At 39.4% G+C, this 25958-nt stretch overlaps 1 protein-coding gene across 6 annotated transcripts in view; it reads right to left on the bottom strand.

Annotated features, from left to right (window-relative positions):
- pms1 (PMS1 homolog 1, mismatch repair system component) overlaps positions 1–25958 on the bottom strand; it is a 108188-nt gene that overhangs the window by 63689 nt on the left and 18541 nt on the right. For 5 of the 6 annotated variants that reach the window (XM_060827996.1, XM_060827999.1, XM_060828001.1 and 2 more), the window contains exons 3-5: positions 24430–24612; positions 10560–10662; positions 6373–6536 (exon numbers count right to left, since the gene is read on the bottom strand). In XM_060827996.1, coding sequence (XP_060683979.1) covers positions 6373–6536; positions 10560–10662; positions 24430–24612 — 450 coding nt within the window. Of the gene's footprint in view, positions 1–6372; positions 6537–10559; positions 10663–24429; positions 24613–25644; positions 25740–25958 lie in introns of all 6 variants that reach the window. The other variant, XM_060827998.1, reaches the window with a different exon arrangement.

The raw sequence follows: 25958 nt of genomic DNA, 5'->3' as shown, positions 1-25958 counted from the left end.
TCTAATATAACAAATGTTTCTTGCTAGTTATCTATATCCAAGTCTAAAATACAGTAAAGTGCATTGTACAGGAATGATTGGGTAGACATCAAATTTGTTTTGGCTTCTGGAAAATACTGCTCTGGCATTCTACCAATATAATCAATCAATCCAACAAAAAATATTGTATAATACCACAGGAGAAAAGATATGGAGAAGCCACACCTTATAATCAACATTACGTTCAAACTGGAAAAATCTAACTGCAAATACAACTAGTGCATCCACCTTGCTAGGTGTAATTAGAAAGTTCCACAAAACAGAAACAGGCCACTTGGCCTGACTATATCAGCTTTATAGATTCGGATAGACCTCTATCCACTCCACTTCACTTAATCCTATCATCAGACTATATTGAAACGACCCCAAAGTGTTGGAGAAAATCAGCAGGACTGACAGCATCCGTGGAGACAGAAACAGAGTTAACATGTCGAGTCCAGTGTGACTCTTTTCCATAACAGCATATAATTCTATTAAGTCCTTCCTCATTCTTTCTCTTCAGATGTTTCTATTGCGATTTGTAATGAATACCTCTTGCACATTATGTAAGTTCTTTGCCTAAAGAATAGTGATAATCTCTTGGACTAAAGGATAAAGCATTGCTGAATACATAGCACACAAATGTGATACAATTACATCTGCTGCACAATTAGGGTGTCTAATTTTAATCGTGGATTTGCACAACTCCATTAATTTGCTAGACAATAAAACAATGACAATTCTGTTTTTCCAATATATCAATGTACAAAGCTAAAAGGAATTTTCTCAATTGACAAGAAATCTCTTGCACTGGGAATTTTGCACACTTGTAAATAAACAATAATAAATTACATTTCTATAATTAGAACAAAATTAGTAGCAAGACAGCTGGTGAAATAACTCCACAAGGCTGGCATCCTGTCATTATGTCAACCTTTATTTACACGTACATAGAACTTGACACTAGTCCGGCTTCAAAAGAGCCAGCTCTCAGAGTGAACAGAGCCTCTGACACTCTTGTTTGAATCTGTCAGCCAGGGCTCCCTGGCTGGACCAGATTAACAGCCTCAATCAGTAAACTCATATTCTATGAGGTCCACCTGGCTGACCTCGTTACAATCACTACAACTGGTAACTTGAGTACAGATAAAAGATTAGCTGTATAGTATTTGTTTTTGAAATTTCCAAGAACTTTAGTGGAAAAGCTATTTCTCGATTGCAATCATAGTAAAATACTACTGCCACCTACATCATCCTAATGAAACTCCATCTACAAATGTATGATACAGCAGTTTTATCTGCTGGAGAGACAAACAGCTGTTATTCTAGAATAAATGAGAATTGTGCAAGTGGACTCTGCGGAATCCCTCTCATACCACACTCCAAAGGAATTATCCAGTAAACTTTCTGCTGGGTAATTCTGCTATGGTAGGATCTCTCCAATAATGTCCGTTAAATTGGAGACCTTGGATTGTTCCAATGAAATTAAATAAAATAGTTACGCAATAAAAGGTAACTTAAATACATTGTCTAACTCTTCAGTAACTATTAAAAACACCACCTACATACCATTCATACTTCCAACAACAAACCTTATCCCCACCATCTCAGGACTCTAACCTGAGCTGCCCAATCCAACACTCCCAGCTATATTCCCACTCATGGAACTAAATGCCATAGATCATACAATTTCTACAGTGTGGAAGCAGACCATTTGGCCCATCAAGTCCATACCAACCCTGCGAAGATCATCCCAAGCAAACCAAATCCTCCACCCCATCCCTATAACCCTGCATATCCCATGGCCAATCCATCTAGTCTGCACATCTTTGGACTGTGGGAGCAAATTGAAGCACCTGAAGGAAATCCATGCAGATACGAGGAAAATGTGCAAACTCCACATAGACAGTCGCTCAAGGCTGGAATTGAATCCAGGTCCATGGTGCTGTGAGGCTGTAGTGCTAACCCCTGAACCACCTTGAGAGTTCCCAGGGCTACTCTGTCCCAACTATTTAGTATTGTGTCACCCCTTTGGTGGATCTGTCCAGTTGATGGGATAGATTTACCCTAGAATGGCAATGAAAGAGTCGTAAGTATTTGCTAGAAGGTATAAAAACTACTGTTGGAGAGGGATTTTGAAGAGAAATCTAAATGCCATGTTCAAAAGCACAAATAGATCTTTATTTGGAGCTCCTTTATCACACATGTGGAAGAGGCTAGACGTCACTTCGAATCTGGCCTTCCTTGGGGCCCAGTTGTCCTCTTAATTACAGCTCAGATTGGAGGTCAGTGACACTCTACCTTTTCAAATAAAGTACAGGGTATCCATATTTACCACAATGATTACATACAACACTGGAATCAGTGTTTGTCACATTCCCTTTGACATACACATCAAATCCTCTGAATACCCAAAGATAGACAACTTCATGATCCACTTGATGACTTTCCATCATCTTGTGATGTTTGCTAAACCCCCGATCAATTCTCCTTGGGGACTTATGACTATTGATCACATTCGAACACTGATTATTATATTCCCTTCTTATATATTTGCTAACTTTATCATATTCTTGCTTATTACTAATGACTTTTCAAATTTGGACTTGTGATTCATATCCTTTTCTGATCTTGGTCCAGAAGATTAAAAAGGATGTTAATTTCTACCAGTTGTTATCATTTTGTACTAATATAAAGTTACTTATAAAGTTATAAATAGTTAAAACTAATTCTATGTTTCTGTGACAAAGCTAACAATTTCGGGAACAGCTTCCCTCTTATTCGACTTGTGAAGTGGCAGCTGTTTATTCTCGAGGTCATGGTGATCCTCTTTCAAAATTGTTTCTGTCCCCCTTGCCACGTTACTTGTCTCTTGGTACTCTGACAAGATTATCTTGTTTATACCTTTTTGTTATTCTAATGTTCTTGCTGACAAGAAAAAAGTTTCTTCCAGGGTGTTTATCAAAACTAGTCTCTGCATCCAAGGCCAACTGCCTTCAGAAATTTTATTCCCAATTTCTATTCTTGTATAAACGTGTGTCAAGTCTAATACTTATTATAATTCTTTAAAAAGCCTCATCTCAGGTAGGTAAATTTTTCCCTTTCAATTTCATATAAAAATCATAACTCTCATATCAGATGGTTTTCATCAGATCTGCCTTTTCACACCCTTACTGTTTGCATTCTAATCCCATTTTACTAAGACTCAGAGGCATTTTGGTGTCTGTGCGTGAATTCAGGATTTGAGCTTCATGAAATGCTGCATCAACTACAAATTCTTTCCATTGTCTGTGTCGGTTAAAAAGAAAACTCCTTTTGTCATATTCAGCCATGGGCAAACCACATCAACCACAATATCAGCATGTTCTTTGGCTAGTCTGAGGAATAATTCTCCTAACATTTGCACAAGTTCCTGAGGACAACTGAGCAGGTTCAGTAACTGTGTTGATCTGCATTAGTTCCTTACTAAAGAGTACAGAAGATATGTCATTGGCTCTCTTGCTACCATACAAAAACAGGATGAGAAGCTATTTGTTTTCAGAATTAGAGACTGATGATAAGGACAAGATGAAGGTTTGGACAAAGTATGAACTTTTGTGGATAAAGTGCATCAAAAAATTATTTACATACTGCTACTGAGCTGTAGTCAGATTTTCAAAAATTCTTAAAGAGTAAAAATTGTTCCATGGACACAAACAAAACGGAATTCAGTAGATTATATGTAAGATTGGAGAAATTCTATTTAGAAATTCCTCGATCTGTACTTTTGGTTTTGTGAAGACAGAAATGATTGTGATAAATTTAAGAAAGGAAGAGAATCTTGTAGTCCATAGGGAAGGCTGAATTGTCAGAGATGCCATTTTCTTTGAAATAATTGCTAAAAGAAACAGAAGAAAAAAAAGCATTTAAATGGAGCAAGTAGTCAAGGTCTGGAATGCACTACCCGAGTCTGGCAGAGGCAGACTCAATTGATGCATTCAAAAGGGAATTAGATTGCCATTCGAAAAGGAACAATTTTGTAAGGTTATGGGGAGAAGGCAGGAGCATAGCATTAAATGAAATGTACGTTTGCAAGGCCAGTGTGGACATGACAAATCAAATGGTTTTCTCCTGCACTGTCACATCCTATAATTCTGTGATGAAGATTGCATTTCAACTCAGGCAAATAAAGTAGTTGCTAGGATTCAATTTTAGATACACTGATAGTGAAGGCCTTACCTCTACATTAGATGAATCCATCTGGAATGCTGCTATAACATGTTTGGAAAATTTGTCTTATTTGTGTGAAAGATCGTTCAAAATATTAAACATTCTATCTTCAGAATGAACCAACCAACAATATCAGAGACAGAGTCAGCTTTTTTAATTTAGAAATCTTTGGTGAGAAATTTTGAGACCTGCGGAATTGTGCATGACAGACTAAGAAGGGAGCTAATTAAAACTGTAGGCCTATGTTTAAACCATTTTTAAACAGGAGCCACCATTTAAGCTGACGCTCTGACAGAAAACCAACAAAATACATCATCATGTCTCCAAGGTATATACTTCATTCTAAAATGACAAATCTGTCTATAAAACATGAAACAAAACCAATCAATCAATCTGCACAGACTACAATGTCCACAATAAACACCCCCAAGTATTTAAGAAGGTCAAACAGCCAGATATTTGAAATGTGGTGACTCAACTGAACTCAAATAGCAAATATAGTAAACTGAGAGGTGGAGAAATTTCTTCTCTCAGAGGGTTTCTGGAACTCCTTGCTTCCAAGAACTGTGGGGGCAGAGTCATACAGCATGGAAACAGACCCTCCGCTCCAACCAGAGTAGAATGTGTGGTGCTGGAAAAATACAGCAGGTCAGGCAGCATTGAAGAGCAGGAGAATTGAAGTTTTGAGCAGAAGGCCTTCATCAGAAATTAGGCTTCTGGGCCAGGGGGCTGAGAGATAAATAAAAGGGGGTGGGGCTGGGTGGGGGATGGTAGCTGAGAATGCAATAGGTAGATGAAGGTAGGAGAGAACATAATAGGCCAGAGACAAGGATGGAGCGGATAGATGGGACAAATGATGAACAAGTCAAGAGGGCAGTGCCAAGTTTGAGGCTTGAGGTGGAGATGGGGGTGGGGGAGAGAGAGGAAATGAGGTTACTGGTGAAATTCACATTAATCCCATGTGGTTGCAGAATCCCAAGGCAGAAGATGTGGCCTTCACTCCAACCAGTCCATAATCCCAAATTAAACTCATCCCATTTGCCTCTTCCTGGCCCATATCCCTCTAAGTATTGCTATTCATGTATCTATCCAGAGTACTTGTGTATATTCAAGACTAAAGTAGATTCTTGATCAGTCAGGGAATCTAGGACACAGAGAAAACCTAGGAAGGTGGAGGTGAAAATGCTGGATTAGCCATGATCCAGCTGAACGGCAGAGTAGGTTCAAGGGGCTGAAAGAGCTACTCTTGGTCTTGTTTCTTATGATCTCATAGTCGAAATATTTTGGTACTTCAGGTTAGGAGAAACCAATTAACTTTTTCCCAATTCTTACCAACGCTGGTGCACATAAGAAGGTAGTTGCAATTTTTAAACAAAAATATGACAAACTGTCAAAGAGTCACCATTCAATGTCCTTACTCTGCTCAATGAACAAACTGTATGAATACTTTGTAAAGTGTAAAATAGGACTAATAAAGTAAGGAATGTGATGTAACTGGCTTCCTTCCAGAAAATTTCAGCTATGAATAGCTCTGAATAGCTCACAGTTTAAGACAACAATTGCTTGGAATCTTGTAAAATTACATGGAGCAAAAACACGCAAGGATTTAAACAGACATCTGTCCCTGCCCAAAGCTTGTTAATGCTTGTTACATGGGTCAGGTTAAAATCAGGACTAATGGATAAATATGTCGACAAATATGTAAACTTGAGAATGCTAGATTGGGTGTTAAAATATATAAATGTAATTTCAATTGCAAACTTAAAGCTGATGTACTTATCCTGAAGATAAAAATGATTTAATCTTAGAATGCTTTCAGCAAATGCATCTAAAACATATTGACAAAATAAAGAAAATCTAAAACAGAACAAAACTGTGGCATGAAATTTCTGATCTACAAAATGAGTCTTGGGTTCATGGCATGCGATAAACTTGTATGCGTATGCTCAGAGAAGATGTTATTCAGATTCCAGATGCTTTTTCACAGAGAAGAGCAAAAGAGGATAAAGGACCAACTTAGATTTTACAAACTTTTCATTAATAGTTTTAAAATAATTCCTCTGACAAAGTGTTTTGATGATTACCCTTTTATCGAAAAAGTCCAGATGTTCCATCAATTTAAAAATGCAAATAACTTTTCCTTACCTTGTTATGTGTGAAAATAATTCTTAGGTCTGGTTTTATTATACCATATGCCATCAGGAGGTCTTGAACTTTTTTCAGCTCATCTTTGCATTTTTTGGCAGTGGAGTAAAATTGCTTTCTTACAGGAATATTCTTAAAAAGTTTGAGCACAGTTACAGTTGTTCCTAACAGACATGAATAACAAACTGAAATTAGCAATGGACAAAAGATGAGAGCAACCACTAAAAAATGGAAACATTGATGGAACTATGATGGAAGTTTGTTGGTCTATATAGAGATTACAGCAAAGTACAAAGAGACTGAAAGATCTGAAATTTAGATTTGCAAAATATATCAATATATTTGCAAAGTTTCAAAATGGGTGGTTTCTCAAGAGTCACACTTTAAATGCTCCACGACTGATGGCCTTCAGGTCATAGCGTCAAAGAGATATGCAGCATGGAAACAGACCTTTCAGTTCAATACATCCATGCTGACCAGATATTCCAAATAAATCCAGTCCCATTTGTCAGCATTTGCCTATATCTCTTTAAACCCTTCCAGTTCATATACCCATCCAGATGTCTTTCAAATGTTGCAATTGTACAAGCTTCCATCACTTTCTCTCGCAGGTCATTTCATACACACACCACCTTCTGCTTGAGAAAGGTGCCCCTTAGATCCCTTATGTATCTTTCCCCTCTCACTTTAAATCTATGCTGTTTGGACTCCCCCACCCTGGGGAAAGAAACCGTGCCTATTTACCCTATCCATGCCCCTCATGATTTTATAAACCTCTGTAAAGTTATTCCACAGGCTCCAACACTTTCATGTAGCCCCAGCCTAATCAACCTCTCCCCATAGCTCAAACCCTCCAATGCTGGCAACATCCTTGTAAATCTTTTATGAACCCTTTCACATTTCACAACACCCTTCCTACGGCAAGGTGACCAGAATTGCAATCAGTATTCCAATAGCAGCCCAACCAAAATCCTGTACAGCTGCAACATGACCTGCCAAATCCTATACTCAGTGACTTTACAATGCAGGTCATTTTGCTGTAACACAATTGACGTATTGGGGAACACTGTTTCCAAATCGTGAACTTTTAAAACGTGTGTTGGCTGTAACATGATTACACTGCCAACAGTTTAAGCATTGTTTCTAAAGTGCAGTTTTTCTATAATGTGGAGTTACACAAGAACACAACCACTGCATTATAGAAGAAGACTGTAAAGGCAAGAGTATCAAACGCCTTTTTCATTATCTTATGGTGTCTTGGCCCTATACACTGGAATACCATTACTGCATCTCTGTGCTTTTTTACCCTGTTTTCCTCCTTTAAGAGATTCCTTAAAACCCATTGCTTTACTTTCTTGTATGGTTTGGTGTCGTATTTTGCTTCATAATGTTCTTGAGAAGTAATCTGGGTGTTTCATTGCATCGTATGCACTATGTAAATCTACGTTATTGTTGTCATATAGATGTTTATATCAAGAAACCCCAAAACACAATTGCAATTACACTAGAACTAATGTTGGAAATAGTCTTTTGCGATTGTCAGTTTTTTAAAACCATTGTGTCGCAGTGTAATGCTTACAAGCTATCTTAGTTGGGCCACTTCATGAGCAGGTAACACAAAACTGAAAATACAATATTCAATTTCAGCAGGTGAAGAACAGTTTTGCAAAATCTCAATGACAATTAAACTTATTATCATGGAATATTTGCACAGTTCAGCATATTTATATAGTGTTCTGCAAATAATTTGAAAATTAATTATATCACAATCTAATCTCACAATTAGACTGCAATCAATTCTGCCATTCAACACAAATTGAGCCCAAATGTCAGGTACCTGATCATTTCTAAAGCTACACATTTAACTTTATACAGGTACTTTACACATATTTCTTGTGAACTGGACTGGCAATCAACATTTCCATAACTAGCAGATCTATGCCATTGTTCATGGATTCAGGATAAAGTTAATTTTCTACAACACATCAGTAATCCTGCACGAATGGGCATGATCACCTCCATACTCTGAATTTGAAGCAGCCCCACCTAGTGGTAGATCCACAAAGCTGATACATGTCATTTGAGAATGATGCTCAAACAGGGACTGGGTTTCATATAAATATAAAATACTATTAAGTTAAAAATAAAGAAGTTCAAAACTTGTGCAAGTTCCAAAATCCATTAGATTAAAATACTTCCAAACTTTGGCATAGTTAGCCATTTACTTGTTTATAATCTGCTTTTTTGTCTTCTATGCACATAACTTCTGTACCATCTTTTAATATCTATCACATTTTCATGTTTTGAGGTAAATTAGGGAACGATGGTGGCATAGAGATTATGTTGCACTGTGGCCATGAGTTCAAAATCCATGATGGCAGCTAGTGGAATGGAAGCTTAATTATTCCAGAATTGGAATCTTAGTAATGGTGATGATGAAGACATCATTAATTATTATAAAAAATCATTTGTTATACATGTTCTTACGGGAACAAAATCTGCCATCCTTATTGAGTCTGATCTACACATGACAGTAATATGGTTGACGTCTAATGACTCTGATATGCCCAGAAAGCCATTTTACTTCAAGGGCAATGAGAGATCAACATCAATAAATGACATTGACAGCAATTCCCACATCCCACAAAAGAATGAAGGGGAAAAAAAACAAGTGTCAGCTCAACTCATGAACAGCAGCATTGTTATCACAGGGTCAGAAGGCTGCAGGTTTTATGCTCTATCCTGAAGACTTCTGTAAATATTCAGGTAAGTTTCACAAATTATTTTGCAATTCCATTGTCTGTAATTTGCCAAGCAATGTTGGATAAACTATTCGTGTTCCCTATAATTTTACTTTTCTGAAATGGATAGCAATGTCTGGAGTCCGCAAAAACACAATTAAATCTAGAATCCAAAAAACAGTGCTTCCTTACTTCCCCAGATGTTTTGTTAAATTCCAAATTGCAAGCAAGGTGAAATCATTGAACTAATGAACAGTTGTCCTTTAATGCTATTAGTTTAACTGTAAAATCTTCAAAAATGGCACACCTTGTAAATAAGGTGTACCTGGGATTGTGACATATTTATTACTGAATAGCCTCACTAGCCTTGAAAAGTAAATTTTATATTACTGGAATGTCAAACATCTCCATAATGATTAAAATGCACATTTTAACTTTTCTAAAGAAAGTTGGTGCATCTTATGTTTCAGTCCCCATTGCAAGTCCCACTCAGTTATTGTTATTTAAACTATTGCAGTCAGCAAGTGGAATATTCAGTGCATTTTACTTTGTGGTTACTGTCCATTAGAATATTTGATATTCAAGAATGTTCCAGTTAATCTATTTAATGCCATTGCTCTTACTGTATACCTCACAATCCCCTCAACCTAACGTCATATTTGTACTAATGATAGAGAGAGGAAATTCATGCCACGGAAATAGCAAAAACATTTGCGAGCGACGTTTCTTGATGTCCTTTAGCAACAAGCATCGTTGATTCACCTCTGACTGCAAACTCCTGGCCATGATGTTATTTGACATCTTAAACTTAATTTATATCCTTACTTCTGACACCCAATCACTGTAAATTTATTCATTTAAAACATACAGGATTTCCCTTACATACTACAAAACATACTGTATATTTGATCTTATTTTGTTGATGCTGCTTCCAGCTGTTATCATTTAATAATAATATAAATTATTATTTATTAAATGATAAATTATTAAATTAATTAAATTGAACTTTGCCTTAATTTGTTCCAAAGTTTGCTACAACAGTTGAAAATTCAAAAGTTGAGATGTGAACTCGCTTAAATACAAGGGTGATTAGATTAGCTTAGACTCCCTATAGTGTGGAAATAGGCCCTTCAGCCCAACAAGTCCACAGCGACCCTCCGAACAGTAACCCACCCAGTCCCATTTCCCTCTGACTAATGCACCTAACACTGTGGGCAATTTAGCATGGCCAATTCACCTGACCTGCACATCTTCGGACTGTAGGAGGGAACCGGAGCACCCGGAGAAAACCCACGCAGACACGGGAAGAATGTGTAAACTCCACACAGACAGTCACCCAAGGATGGAATCGAAGCTGGGACTGTGGTGCTGTGAGACAGCAGTGCTAACCACCGAGCCGCCCCAACATGCAAGACACCCATCTTTGACATAAGAAAAATGAAATACCTTGGCCCATGTGAGAAGGTTTCTGGGCAATGATGTGTCCCGCTTTGTTCAAAGTATACTGAGTACTCACATCATCAGCAGTCGTTTTAGTTGTGATAACAACCTGGAAAAAAGAAAGTGAAGTGGAATGATATTTGCATAATAAACATTTTAAGATAATATTCAAGGTGAACCCTAATGGCTCTATGGGTAAATGCACTGATTGCTATAGATGAGTGTAATGTAAACCAGGCCCAGATGTAACAGTTGGTTGTGGAAAGCTATGTTTCAATTGCCCTCAATGTTTTGGGTTAGGAAAACGTCAGCGAGAAATCCTGTTCTGATCACTAATTAGTTGAAAAGTATGTGAATATGGGTGCCATGTGAGATAGTCTAAGGCTCAACTTTTACATGCATCACTCCAGTCGTCACTCACTGTCAAGACTCACACATGAAGGATATTCTCAGAAAAACATAGACATTTCAATTAGTTCATAACAATTCTAATTATTCAGAAAACCATCATTGCGCTAAATATCAAAACTATTGTAATGTGGCTGTATAACACAAAAATCTATTTTAGTGTGCAATATTAACTATATTTTAGATGAACAAATTAAAGAGAAGTAATAAATGCTTAAAATATCAAAATGCATAAAATATTCTCACAGCTTGAAATAAAAAAATTCCATGTGGCAGCACGGTTGCACAGTGGTTAGCATTGTTGCCTCACAGCGCCAGAGACCCGGGTTCAATTCCTGCCTCAGGCGACTGACTATGTGGAGTTTGCACATTCTCCCCGTGTCTGCGTGGGTTTCCTCCGGGTGCTCTGGTTTCCTCCCACAGTCCAAAAATGTGCAGGCTAGGTGAACTGGCCATGCAAAATTTCCCGTAGTGTTAGGTGAAGGGGTGAAATGTAAGGGAATGGGTCTGGGTTGGTTGCGCTTTGGCAGGTCGGTGTGGACTTGTTGGGCCGAAGGGCCTGTTTCCACACTGTAAATAATCTAATGGTATATAATCTAATATAAAAGTCTTGCATCTTATTTTTGTTTAAGTGTTGTGTTATTTTGTGACTTCAAACACAACACATGCAAAAACTGATTTAGCTGGTCTCCTTTGCAGCCATCTTCAAGGACAGGTAAGGCTGTCTAGTAATGGATTAGCTCATATACTATGGTACCATTGTTCATATCCTGTACCGACTTAAAATTTGTATGAAAGGTCAGGAACGAAAGGCCATTGATTTAAGGAAGTCAGTTATAGAAGAAGAGACAAAATGGGGGATATTTTGTTTTACAAAGCGAGTTACAATCTTGGATGCACTGCTTGAAATTAGAGTATAAAACCTTCCAAAAGAATTTGGATAGTACTTGGAGAAAATTGCAGGGTCGGGGAAAGGGTTTAAAGTGGGAAAAATTGGGTCAGTAAGGCTACATAGTGAGAGAAAGACTTTGCTTGACTGAGTCAGAAGAAAAATTGCATTATCTGGGAATTTGTATCAAAATGAGAATTTTGTATAAAGGGAGAAAAGCTACTTTAAGCAAGATTTACTGCAAGCATTGCTATGTGCTGAGTGGAGAATTCAGTAAAGGGTGCTTTGCCTCTTGTTTTCAAGCCTACAGCATTTAATTTCTGATTTTGTATAACTGAGAACAGTTAGTAACTGGTAGTACTAGAAACTGCAATTATTATCAGCATTGTACTGCTTTATTAGCATTGCAAACTGGCAGTTGTAGGCCATATTAATTGTAAATGAATAAGCAGGCAATTATTAATTAATTATCACATATTGGTGATGCGCTAGAGCATCAGGACATGAAACTTCTAGATTTAGGTGTGATCCAGGGCAAACACATCTGCAACTAACTTCTTGTGCAGCAAGACGTTCAGTTCAGAGTTATTGAACTGGAAGACAAGCTGCAAACACTGTAGCACATTACGGAAAGGGAACAGTTACTTTATTCTACAAGAAGTCATGTCCCATAGCATAGGACTTTCTGAATTGGCCAGTGATCTGGAACAAGGAGGTGTTGCTACAAATAGCTGAGCAGCTGGTGCAGAGGAGAAGGATTCACATCCTTGGATCATTGGAAACTCTTCTGGGGTAGATGTGACCTGTACAAGAAGGATGGATTGCACCTGAATTGGAAGGGTGCTAATATACTGGCGGGGAGATTTGTTAGACCTGCCCAAAAGGATTTAAACTAGTATGCTGAGGTAAGATAGCAGTCTGACACAGATACAATTGGGAAACGGAGGAAGTCAAACAATCAGGGCAGGCAGGTGCAAAGCTGAGAATGAGATAGGACTGATAAATTAAACAGCATTTATTTCCATGCAAGAGGCTAACAGATAAAGCAGATCAACTGTGGGCATGGTTAGGTTCGTTAGATTGGGCTATCATAGCAATTTCAGAGATGTGGCTCAGGGATGGACAGGACTGGCAACTTAATGTTACAGCGTATAGATGCTATAGGAAGGATAGAAAGGGGAGCAAGAGAGGAGGGACGAGTGGTGTTTTTGATTAAGGATAACATTACTGTTGTACTTGTGGAGCACATTCCTGGGAATACATTAAGGGAAGTAAGAAATGAGAAAGGGATAATCACCCTACTGGGATTGTATTGTAGATCTAGGAGGAAGTGAAGACTGCAGATGCTGGGGTTCAGAGTCAAAACATGCGGTGCTGAAAAAGCACAGCAGTCAGGCAGCATCCAAGGAGGAGGAGAGTCGACATTTCAAGCATAAGCTCTTCATCATTCCTGATGAAAGGTTTATGCTCGAAATGTCAACTCCCCTGCCTCAAATGCTGCCTGACCAGTTGTGCTTTTCCAGCACCACACTTTTTGACCCTTGTATTACAGATCCCAAATAGTCAATGGGAAATTGAGAAACAAATTTGTAAAGAGATCTCAGCTATTTGTAAGAATAATAGAGTGGTTATAATGGGGGATTTTCATTATCCAAACATAGAATGGGACTGCCATAGTGTTAAGGGTTTGAATGGAGAGGAATTTGTTAAGTGTGGACAGGAAAATGTTTCTGATTCAGAATATGGATGCACCTACTAGAGAAGGTGCAAACCTTGATCTACACTTGGGAAATAAGGCAGGGCAGGTGACTCAGGTGTGTGGAGCACTTTGGGGCCAGTGACCATAATTCTATCAGTTTTAAAATAGTCTTGGAAAAAGATAGACCGGATCTAAAAGTTCAAGTTCTAAACCGGAGGAAGGCCAAATTTGATGATATTTGAAGAATTTTCACAAGTTGACTCGGAGCAATGTCTGCAGGTAAAGGGATGGCTTGAAATTGGGGAGAATTCAATAACGAGATAACAAGAGTCCAGAGACAATATGTCCCTCTGAGTAAAGGGCAAGGCTGGTAGGTGTAGGGAATGTTGGATGACTGGAGAAATCGAGGTTTTGGTCAAGAAAAAGAAAGAAGCATATGTCAGGTATTGAGTGAATCTTTAAAAGAGTATAAAAGCAGCAGGGATATACTTAAGAAGAAAATCAGCAGGGCAAAAAGGGGACATGAAATAGCTTTGGCAAATAGGGTTAAGGAGATTCCAAAGGGATTCCACAAATACATAAAGGACAAAAGGGTAACTAAGGACAGAATAGGGCCCCTTAAAGATTAGGGAGCTTGCCTACATGTGCAACCGCAGAAGATAGATGAGATATTAAACAGGTATTTCGTATCAATGTTAACTGTGGAGAAGGATATGGAAGAAAGAGAACGTGGGGAAATAAACACATCTTGAAAAATGTCATTATTATAGACATGGCGGTGCTGGACATCTTAAAACACATAAAGGTGGATAAATCCCCAGGACCTGATCAGGTAAACTCTCGAACTCTTGTGGGAAGCGAGGGGTGAGATGGCTTGGCCCCTTGCTGAGGTATCAGAGGTGAGGTGCTAGAAGACTGGAGGTTGGCTAATGTAGTGCCACCATTTCAGAAAGGTGGTAAGGAAAAGCTAGGGAACTATAGACTGGTGAGCTTGACATCAGTGGTGGGCAAGTTGTTGGAGGAAATACTCAGGGACAGGATTTACATGTGTTTGGAAAGACAAGGACTGACAAGAGACAGTTAAAATGTCTGTACATGGGAAATCCTGGCTCTCTAACTTGACTAATTTTTTTTGAAGTAGTAGTGAAAAGGATGCTGAGGGCAGAGTGGTGGATGGGATCCATATGGACTTCAGTAAGGTGTTTGATAAGGTTCCTCATGATAGACTGGTTAGCAAGGTTAGATCACACAGAATACAGAGACAACTAGCTATTTGGATACAGAACTGGCTTGAAGGTACAAGACAGAGGGTGGTGGAGGTTGTTTTTCAGATTGGAGATCTGTGACTAGTGGCGTGCCACAAGAATCGATGCTGTGTCCAGTGCTTTTCCTCATTGATGTAAATGACTTGACTGTGAACATGGGAGGTATGGTAAGTTTGCAGATGACACTAAAGTTGGAGGTGTAGTGGATAGCGAAGGTCTCTCAAGAGTACAATAGGATCTTGATGAGATGGGCCAATTGGCCGAAGATTTGCAGATGGAGTTTAGTTTAAATAAATGTGAGGTGCTGTATTTTGGAAAGGCAAATCAGGGCAGGACTTATACACTTAATGGTAAGGTCTTAGAGAGTGTTGCTGAACAAAGAGACCTTGGAGTGCAGATTCATAGTTCTTTAAAAGTGGAGTTGCAGGTAAATGGGATAGTGAAGAAGGCGTTTGTCATTTTGTATGCTTGCCTTTATTAGTTAGTGCATTGAGTATAGAAGTTGGGAGGTCATGTTACAGCCATACAGGATATTGGTTAAACCACTTTTGTAGTATTGTGAGCAATTCTGGTCTCTCCTACAGAAGGATGTTGTGGAACTTGGAAGGGTTCAGAAAAGATGAACAGGGATGTTGCCAGGGTTGGAGGGTTTGAGCTACAGGGAGAAGTTAAATAGGCTGGAGCTGTTTTCTATGGTGTGTCGAAGGCTGAGGGGCAACCTTACAAAGCATGGGTCAATAGTCAAAGTTGTTTCCCTGGGTAGGCGAGTCCAAAACTAGAAGACATAGATTTAAACTGAGAGGGGAAAGATATTAAATGGACCTATGGGGCAGCTTATTCAAGCAGAGAGTGGTGCATGTGTGGAATGAGTTGCCAGAGGAAGTGGTAGAGGCTGTACGATTATAACATTTAAAAGGCATCTGGATGGGTACATGAATAGGAAGCTTTTTGAAGGATATGGGCAAAATGCTGGCAAGTGGGACTAGATTAATTTTGGATATCTGGTCAGCATGGACAAGTTGAACTGAAAGGTGTGTTTCCGTGCTGTATATCTCTATGACTCTAAGTGAGGCAGGTAAGAGGACCCACAGCGCAGGACCCTCAGCTTTTGCAATAATTCAACAGGTTTGAGGCTGTCACCTAGTTTGGATGAATGTGAGAGCTGCATGGTGGATGAATGAATTGGTCACGCACATTTGTAAGGGAAGCTATTCAAGAGAGTATGGTAGTGCAGCGGCGGAGGCAGCAGGGCAGGGTGGTGGTTTTGTAAAGAAAGAAGACAGTGATAGTAAGGGAACGGTATAGTGAAGGGGATTGACAGTGGTCTCTGCAGCAAAGAGTGATAGTCCAGATGGCTGTGCTGTTTGTACGTTGTCAGGATTTAGGATATTTCTTTTTGACGAGAGAGGAATTTGTCATGGGACTGAGTAAGATCCAGTCATCACTGTCCATGTTGGTTCCAACTACATAGTAGAACTAGGTAAAAGGTTCTGGCAAGGGAATATGGAGAAGTTAGGCATTAAATTAGAAAGCTAAATCTAAAAGGAATAGCCACCCGAATTACTCACTGAGACACATGCAAGTTGGGATAGGATGAATAATATTAGAGAAATGAATGTGTGACTTGAGTGGGAGAAATGGAAAGTTCATGGAGCTCTAATTTGAGTACTGAGAAACGTGTGATCTAGACTGCTGGGATGATCTTAACCTTAATCTCTGCTGGGACTCCAGTTCTCAGATGCTGTACATCTAAAGAAACAGAGTTTTCTTTAATCTTAACAATTTGGTTGGTGAAGTATGAGGTGCTGAGGGATTGAGCTTGGGTAAATGTAACAAATCAAGGGAGAGAGTTGAGGGAGGAGAGTGAAATACTAACATGGAAAATGAGAGTCAGGGAATGGCAAGACGAGATGGAGAGGAAAAAAGAAATCTGCTCCTAAAACTAGATGTTACCAAAACATAACAAAAAAACTTCTGATTCTGAATTAGTGTAGAATCCGTTAAAAAGTAAATGAATCGATCATGCACTTTGAAATGAATAAATGTGCTAGGAAAGTCTTTATGGAGACATAGCTGCAGGATGACAAGAGTTGGGTTTGAATATTGAGGAGTACAGGACATTCAAGAATAGGAAGCTAGGTAAAAGAAGTGGGGCAGCATGCCTGAGATAGTATTCATAGATTTACACAGCATAGTAAAGACCCTTTGGTCCATTGAGTCTGCACCAACATAACTATCACTAAAAGTGCGCTAATCCCAATTTCCTGCACTTGTCCCATATCCTTGAATGTTATGATATTTGAAATATTCATCCAATATTTCTTAAAGGTCATAAGGTTTTCAGCCTCTGCTACCTTCTCAGGCTGTGCATTCCAGATTCTTATCATCCAGAGTGAAACGCTTTTTTCCCAAATCCCGTCTCAACCTCCTGCTCCTTATCCTAAAACTATGCCCTCTCATAATTGACCCCGAACCACAGGAAACAGCTGCTCTCTATCCACCCTGTCCATACTCTTTTAATCTTATACTCCTCAATCATGTCCCCCCTAAAGAAAACAATCCAAGGCTATCTAATCTCTGCTTACAGCTCAATTTCTCCATCTCAGGCAACATCCTGTTGAACCTCCTTTGTACCCCTTTTAGTCTATCACATCCTTCCTGCAGTGAGGTGACCAGAACTGCATACAATACCCCAATTGCAGCCTGACCAATGCTCTCTGTACAACTCCAACATTACCTCCTCCTTCTTATACTCTATGGCATGACTGATGAAAACAACTATGCTATTCAGATACTCTGACAACTCTAGGGATCTGTGAATAAACCCCCCAAGCTCCCTCTGTTTCTCGAAACAACCAAGTGTCCTGCCATTCATTAAATACTCCCTCATCGTGTTTCTCCTCCAAGAGTGCATCACATTACACTTGTCAAGATTAAATACTGTCTGCCTATCTGACCAACCCATCTATATCTTCTTGTAAGCTACAACTATATTCTTTGCTATTAACAGTATACCAAGCTTGGTATTATCTGTAAATTTGCTTAACATTCCCCCCACATTTGGGGTACACCACTGGACACTAGCCTCCAGTCATTAAAACAGCCTTCTATTACACTTTGCATCCTATTACTAAGCCAGTTTCTGCTTCCCATTGCAGTCTGGGATTTAATTCATCCAGGCCAGGAGACTTGTCTATTTTTAAATCTGACAAAGCCGCCAATACTTCTCCATTTCCTCTGTCAAACTGTGCAAGTTCTTCACAGTCCCCTTTTCCTGAATTCTGTACCTATTTTCCCCTTTTCCAGAGTGAAGACTGATGATATGTATTCATTTAACTGCCTTCCAATATCCTGCGGCTTCACACACATGTTGCCCCCTTGGTCCCTATGGCCCGACTTTTTCTCTGGCTAACCATTTAATGTATTTATAAAATACCTTAGGATTCTCCCTAATCCTGTTTGCAAGAGTCTTTTTCATAACCCCACTGGTGCAATAGTTAGAGATGATCCTGGTTTAGTAGATAATGATATGCAATCAGTTTAGATGGAGATCAGGAGTAGTAGGGAAAAGAAGTCACTAGTGGAATTGACCTACAGGCAATTATGATGGAGCAAGAAGTACACAACAAGAAATTTTGGGTGTTTATGATAAAGAGTCAGCATCAATTATGTGTGATTTTAATCTAAAAAGAATCATATTATACAGTCAGAGTCATGCAGCATGGAAACAGACTCTTTGGTCCAACCAGACGAAAATGAGGACTGCAGATGCTGGAGATCAGAGCCAAGGTTAGAGTGGTGCTGGAAAAGTACAGCAGGTCAGGCAACATCCGAGGAGCAGGAAAATTGACATTTCGGGCAGGTCTGTATTGAGTCTTCAACATTTTACAATTTATAGCAATGATTTAGCTGAGGGGATCAAAGGTAACATAACAAGGAAGCAGTGGGCAAAAACCTGACACATGGAGTATTGTGTGGAAAAATGTAGAATTGATCATTTTGGCAGGAAGAATTAAAAATAAAATAAAAATATTATTTAAGTAGAGAATGAGTACAGAGTCCAAGGTGCAGGAAAGAACTAGATGTTCTAGTGCATGAGTCACAAAAGGTTGGTTTGTGGGCACAAGAGTTTAAAACTATTGGAATGCTTTTCTTTATCACAAGAAGAATTGAACATAAAAATAAGGCTCCAAATTGTGTTCAGAAGAACAGTCACGGGACCTGAAACATTAACTCTGCTTTCCCTCCATGGATGCTGCCAGAACTGCTGAGTTTCTCCAGCAATTTCTGTTTTTGTTTCAGATTTCCAGCATTCACAGTTCTTTGCTTTGTATAAAAACGAGGTTGTAACACTTCAATTATGGTATCGTCATACCTCAAATACTATGTGCGCCTTTGGCATCTTTCTTTAAGGAAGGACACAAATACTTTGGAGATGGTTCAGGGGAGGATTACTACATTGATACTTGGATTATGTCGGTTGTCTTAGGAGGAAATGCTGGAAGGACAGATCAAGTTTGTTCCCACTGGACTTTAGAAGTTGCGTGAAGTATATAAGATCCTAAATGATCTTCACAAAGTGGAAATTATGTTTACTCTTGTGGATCAATCTAGATTCTGGATCAGTGGTGCTCGAAGAGCACAGCAGTTCAGCCAGCATCCAAAGTGCAGCGAAATCGACATTTCGGGCAAAAGCCCTTTGGATCAATCTAGAGTCAAGTCATTGTTTAAAAAATACAGGATGCCCCTTTAGAATAGAGATGAGGCAAATTGTTTCCCTTGAGGATTTGTACAACTTTTGAATGCATGTACCTAAGGAGGTGGTAGAAGTGGTGTCATTGAATACTATTAAGGGGGAGATGGGTTATCAGGATAGATGGGAACATGGGACTCAGAATATAAGTAGTTCAGTGGAGCAGATCTGAAGGGCAGAATGGCCAACTTCTGCTCTTAATTTGTATGCTCAATAGTCCTTTACAACAGCCTGCCAAGACATGATGGGACCAACAGTCTCTTTCCATGCAGTACTGTTCTAGATTTCTTTAATCCCTTCCCCAGTCCTGTAAAGGACTATTTGTGAGTATGCAAGAACCGATTCAGTGAGCTCCCCAAGTAGCCTGCCTAAAATCAGGAACAAATGTTGGAAAATCACAGGTAATATACACATATCCTTTAATGTGGCAGAAACAATTCAATATCCATCTCTTCATTTTCTAGAGGAGGATGTACTAAGTATTCCCCCTGCAGCAAAAGTGCTGCTAACTGAATTTTACAATATATATACAGTAATGGGCTTGAGGAAGAAAGTAAGAGGCAGTGCAGGAAAGGTTAACTCGATTGGGATGAGAGGGTTGTCCTATAATGATAGGCTGACTAAACTGTGTTACATTCTCTTGAGGTTAAAATGTAAATTTTAATAAAATTCTGAAAGGGACTTGACAGGGTAAATTGTCTCTCCTCACCATGGAATCCAGAACATCAGGGCACAATCTCAGGATAAGGATTTAAAACAGAGAGGAGAAATTTCTTCAGAGAATTGTGAATGTTTGCAAGTCTCTACTCCCCAGAGTGAATGCTAGGCCGTTTGAATATATTCAAGGCTGAGATCAATAGATTTTTGGTCTACTGGGGAATCAAGTAATGAGAGATTGAATGGGAAAGTGGAGATGAGGCAGTGATGTTTGCATTGAATGACAGAGCAGGCAGGATGCAGGAGTTTACTCTTGCTCTTATTTCTGATATACTTCTACATTCTTATTCTTCAACTCTCAGTTAAGTGTATCACAGGGAAACTGCCTGTTATATATTAAGTCTTACAGCAGATGAGATGGCAATTAGGGCAGTCGTATGTTCCTCCTGCAGAAGTGGGAGCTCAAGGAGACTTTTATTTTCTCTGATAACTACACCTGCAATAAATGCATCCAGCTGCAACTCCTGGGAGACCGTGTTAGGGGGCTGGATGCACTCAGGATTATCCGAGATGCTGACCACTTCACAGATATGAGTTTTAGTGAGGTAGGCACTGAGGTGCAGACAAAGAGTAGCTGTGTGGTCACCAGGAATGGCAAAAGGAGTAGGTAGAGAGTGCAGGAATCCCCTTAGGCCAATCCTCTGGAAAACAGTTTGGATACTGTTGAGGGGGGATCACCATTCAGGGGAACACAGCAGCAGCCAGGTTGGTGGTACTATGACTGGCTCTGGAGCACAGCAGGAAAAGGTAAAGTTACACAGGACCTTAGTGAGAGGACACTCAATATTTAGGGGGGCAAACAGGAAATTCTGTGGCCGCAAATGGGAATCCAGGATGATGTGCTGCCTTCCAGGTGCCAGGATCCAGGATATCTCGGAGTGGCTACAGAACATTCTCAAGGGAAAAGGTGAGCAATTAGAAGTCATTGTGCACGTTGGCACAAATAACATAGGTAAAAATAGAGATGAGGTCCTGTGGAGTGATTATAGAGAGCTAGGAAAAATGTTAAACGAGAACCCTGTCGGTGGTAATCTCTGAATTACTTCCAATGCCATGTGCTAGTGATGGTAAGAACAGGAGGATATGGCAGATGAATGCATGGATAAAGAATTGGTGCAGGGATTCAGATTGTTAGATCATTGAGATCTTTTCTGGGGTAAAGGTGACCTGTTTATGAAGGACAGGTTACATCTGAATTGGAGGGGGACCAATATCTTGGTGGCCAGGTTTGCTATTGCTGCAAGGGAAGGTTTAAACTAGATTGGCAGGGGAATTGAACCCTCATCAGCAGGGAGGCAAGTGCGAGGCTGGAAGGAGATACAGTAATCAGAACTAGTAAAATGAAGAGACAGGCAGGCTGGAACATGATCAGTAGCAAGGAATGCCCGTTGTGTTAAACTGCATCTGTTTCAATGCAAAAGGGCTGACGGGTAAGGCCGAGGAACACAGGGCATGGGTAGGTACATGGAACTGGGATATTATTGCCATTACAGAAACATGGCTAAGGGAAGGACAGGACTGGCAGTTTAATGTACCAGGGTACAGATGCTTTAGGTGGCAGAGAGTTTGTGGCATTTTTGATCAAGGTGAGTATCACAGCTGTAATCAGAGATGAAATAACTGAAGAATCAACCAGTGAGACTTTATGGGTGGAGCTAAGAAATAAGAAGGGGATGGAGACATTACTTGGCTGTTCCATAGGCCCTCAAAATGGTGAATGGGAATTAGAGGAACAAATATGGGAGATTGGGGAAACTTGCAGGAGTAATTGAGTCATAATAGGGGATTTTAATTTTCTTAACATAGTGCTCTGGCAGCCCCAATCTAAGGGCTTAAATGGGGTGGAATTTGTTAAGTGCATTCAGGAAAGTTTCCTGAAACAGTAAATCAAGGGTCCTACTCAGGAAGGGGCAAAACTCGACCTATTCTTGGGAAATAGGCAGGACAGGTGACAGAAGTGACAGTGCGGAGCACCTTGGGACCAGTAACCATATTAATTTTAAAATAGTTATGGAGAGGGACAAAAGTGGTCCACAGGTTCAAGTTCTACATTGGAGCAAGGTGAATTGTGATGGAATAAGACAGGAGCTTGCAAGGGTTCATTGGAGTAGTTTGTTCACAGGCAAAGGTACCTCCGGAAAGTGGGAAGTCTTTAAAAGTGAGGCAGCTCGAGTTCAAAGTCTATATAGTCCTGTGACAGTGAAAGCCAAGGTTGACAAGAATGGGGAACTCTGGATGACAAGAGACACTGAGTCTTTGACCAGAAAAAAAGGATGTATTGCGCAGGTACAGGCAGCTGGGATCAAAGGAATCCCTGGAGGTGTATAGGGGATAAAGGAGTTTACTGAAGAAGGAAATCAGGAGGGTGAAAAGACAGCACAAAATAGCCTTGGCTGAGAAGATTAGGGTGAATCCCAAGAGGTTCTCTAAGTATATAAAAAGAAAAATAACTAGAGAGAGAATAGGACCACTCGAAGACCAAAGTGAACATATGTGTAGAACCGGAGGAGATGGGCAAGGTCCTCAATGAATATTTCTCCTCTGTGTTTACCGTGGAAAAAGACATGAAGACTTAGGAACTTGGGGATGTTAGTGGTAATATCTTGGGGACAGTCCATATCACAGTAGAGATGCTGGATGTATGAAGGTGGATGAATCTCCTGGCCCTGACCAGATGTATCCAAGAACACTGCAAGAGGTTACAGAAGAAATTGCGAGGGCTTTGCCTGATACTTCTTCATCATCATTAGCCATGGGTGAGGTCCCGGAAGACTGGGGACAATGAATGCTGTGCCATTGTTCAAGAAGGACTGCAAAGAAAAACCTGGGAACTATAGACCAGTAAGCCTAACAACTGTACTAGGTAAATTACTTGAGAAGATTCTGAGATAAGATAATATATGCATTTGGAAAGACAGGGTTTGATTAGGAATAGTCAGCATGGCTTTGTGCGTGGAAGATCGTGCCTCACAAATTTGTTAGAGTTCTTTGATGAAGTGACAAGGAAGGTTGATGAGGGCATGGCGGTAGACATTATTTATATTGATTTCAGTAAGGCCTTTGATACGATTCCACATGGTAGGCTGCTCTGCAAGTTAGATTGTATGGAATCCAGGGGGAGGTGGCAAATTGGATACACAATTGGCTTGATGGTAAGAAGCAGAGGGTACTAGTGGTAGGATGCTTGTTGGAATGGAAGCCTGTACCTAGTGGAAGCCTCGGGGTCAGTGCTGGGCCCAATGCTGTTTGTTATCAATATCAATGATTTGGATCAGGAGGTTCAAGGCACGATTACTAAGTTTACAGATTAAACTAAAGTAGAAGGTACCGTGGACAGTGAGGAAGGTTGTCAGATATTGCAGCAGGACCCTGGTCAGCTGGGGAAGTAGTCCCCAGAAATGGCAAACGTTTAATATAGATAAGTGTGAGGTCTTGAATTTTGGAAAGTCAAGTCAAGGTAGGGATTTCATGGTGAATGGTAGAGCCTTAAGGAGTGTAGTGGAACAGAAGGACCTTGGAGTTCAGGTGCATAGTTCTCTGAAAGTGGAGTTACAGATAGGCAGGACAGTGAAGAAGGCTTTGAAACACTGGCCTTCATCAGTCAGGGCATTGAGTATAGAAGTTGGGAAGTTATGTTGCAATTGTACTGGACATTGGCAAGGTAACACTTGGGGTATTGTGTTCAGTTTTGGTCACCTTGCTATAGGAAGGATGTTATTAAAATGAAAAGAATGCACAAAAGGTTTACAAGGATGTTGCCTGGACTCAAGGGTCTGAGTTACATGGAGAGATGGGACAAGCTAGAACTGTTTTCTTTAGAGCATAGGAGACTGAGCAGGGGGAAGGGGGAACCTTATAGAAGTGAATAAGATCATGAGAGGCATCAATAGGGTGAGTGCACTCAGTCTTTTTCTTAGGGTTGGGGAATCGAGGACTAGACGGCATCAGTTTAAGATTAAAGGGGAAAGAATAAAAAGAAACCGGAGAGGCAACTTTTTAACACATATGGGTGGTATGCATATGGAATGAGCTGCCAGCAGTAGTGATTGAGGGGGGTACATTAACAACATTTAAAAGGCATTTGGACAAATATGTAAATACAACATCCTTAATAATGATTGTCAAACTTACAAACAATCTCTTACCTCAGCCACAGAACAGATAGAACCCAATGCTTCACCACGAAATCCATATGTTTCTAGGGCTTCCAAGTCCTCATGATGACTAATCTTAGATGTGTAGTGTTTGACTCCCATGACAGGTGTGTCAACAGATTTGATTCCATCACCATTGTCCCGTACTTCTATCCTATCAAGCCCACTATTTTCCTGATTCATATATGAAGAAATTATAAAAAAATGGTTCTTTTAGTTTCAGTAAAACCTGAAATTAACTGCATTGTGAATTCATGCAAAAGAACCTTAAAATGCATCAATAGACCAAGTTATAAAATAATAATTAATCAAACAGCTTACTGAATAAATAGTTGATTTTTTTACATTGCAAGCAGAATGCATCTTGTGAAGATTCAATACAATGAATCAACTAGAATCATAACGTTCAGCACATATGTGTATTTTTGTGTATTTGGGAGACACAGAGGGCAATAAGTGTTTGCAATAATCCATTGTAGGAACAATGAAAGCAGAAAATGAAACACATTTTACTAAGGTGATGGATAAATGTTTAGTGGACAGAACTACTGAATAATAGAGGTGACGAAACATCTATGTTCTTTGAGACTATTCAACTAATTGAAGAAGTTTGCTTTATGTATATTCCTACTTTTACTTTACTTGGGGATTATCTAGGAATCAGAGGGGATAGATATTTTAAATTTGCAAATTGAAGAATTCCAATGTGCTTGATTAGCCTAAGCACATGACAAATTTATACAATTTTTTTGTGAAATTCCCACATTTTGTTCTTTACCCTACCCAGGAATTAGCATGCTTAATGGATAGATCAGTTTCAAGACTCCATCACCTAATGGAGGAGGGAAACATGGATCCAAGCTGCAATTATGGTGCACCATGCAGAAAATCCTAAAAACAATAGGGTTGAGAGCAGTAGCATGGCAACCCATACTGTGTGATGATAACTGGTTCAGCAAGATAAAAATCTGATGCTCTGAAGTTGTAAGATACATTTTTGATAACCTTTGTGCAAAAAGGCTAAAAGACCATAATTCTGCACATTTGTGGATCAAAGATTCAGCTCACAAGACATATTCATTTATTATAATATTTTAATGCAAACTATTGAATATTAGGATATTTAATTTGTTGAATGATACCATTGAAAGGATGTGGACTGTCATTGTATGAAATTATCAAACTCACATGGTAACTAATATTTACCTGTGAGAATTTTGCTTTCATCGGTGTCACATACCAATGTGAAGGATTGTGCAGATGACATTGAAATACTGAAGTTAATTGAGTGCATATCGAACCTACCAAAGTAAAATTTGCAAATTTCTTACAAATGGAGTCGTGCTGGTAACTAATTAAAACCCAAATTCAGCAACAGGTTTTCAACTTATGTCAACAATAAATATCTCCAATTTTTAGAAATTTCCCCAATTGAAAATGGAGATAACATTTTCAGTGAGCCTTCTCTAATAAAGCTAACAATCAAATATTAGAATTTTCAGTTATTTTAACATACAGGA

This window comes from Hemiscyllium ocellatum, chromosome 7, assembly GCF_020745735.1.
Source record: "Hemiscyllium ocellatum isolate sHemOce1 chromosome 7, sHemOce1.pat.X.cur, whole genome shotgun sequence".
NCBI lineage: Eukaryota > Metazoa > Chordata > Chondrichthyes > Orectolobiformes > Hemiscylliidae > Hemiscyllium > Hemiscyllium ocellatum.
This window is presented reverse-complemented; position numbering and strand designations above follow the sequence as displayed.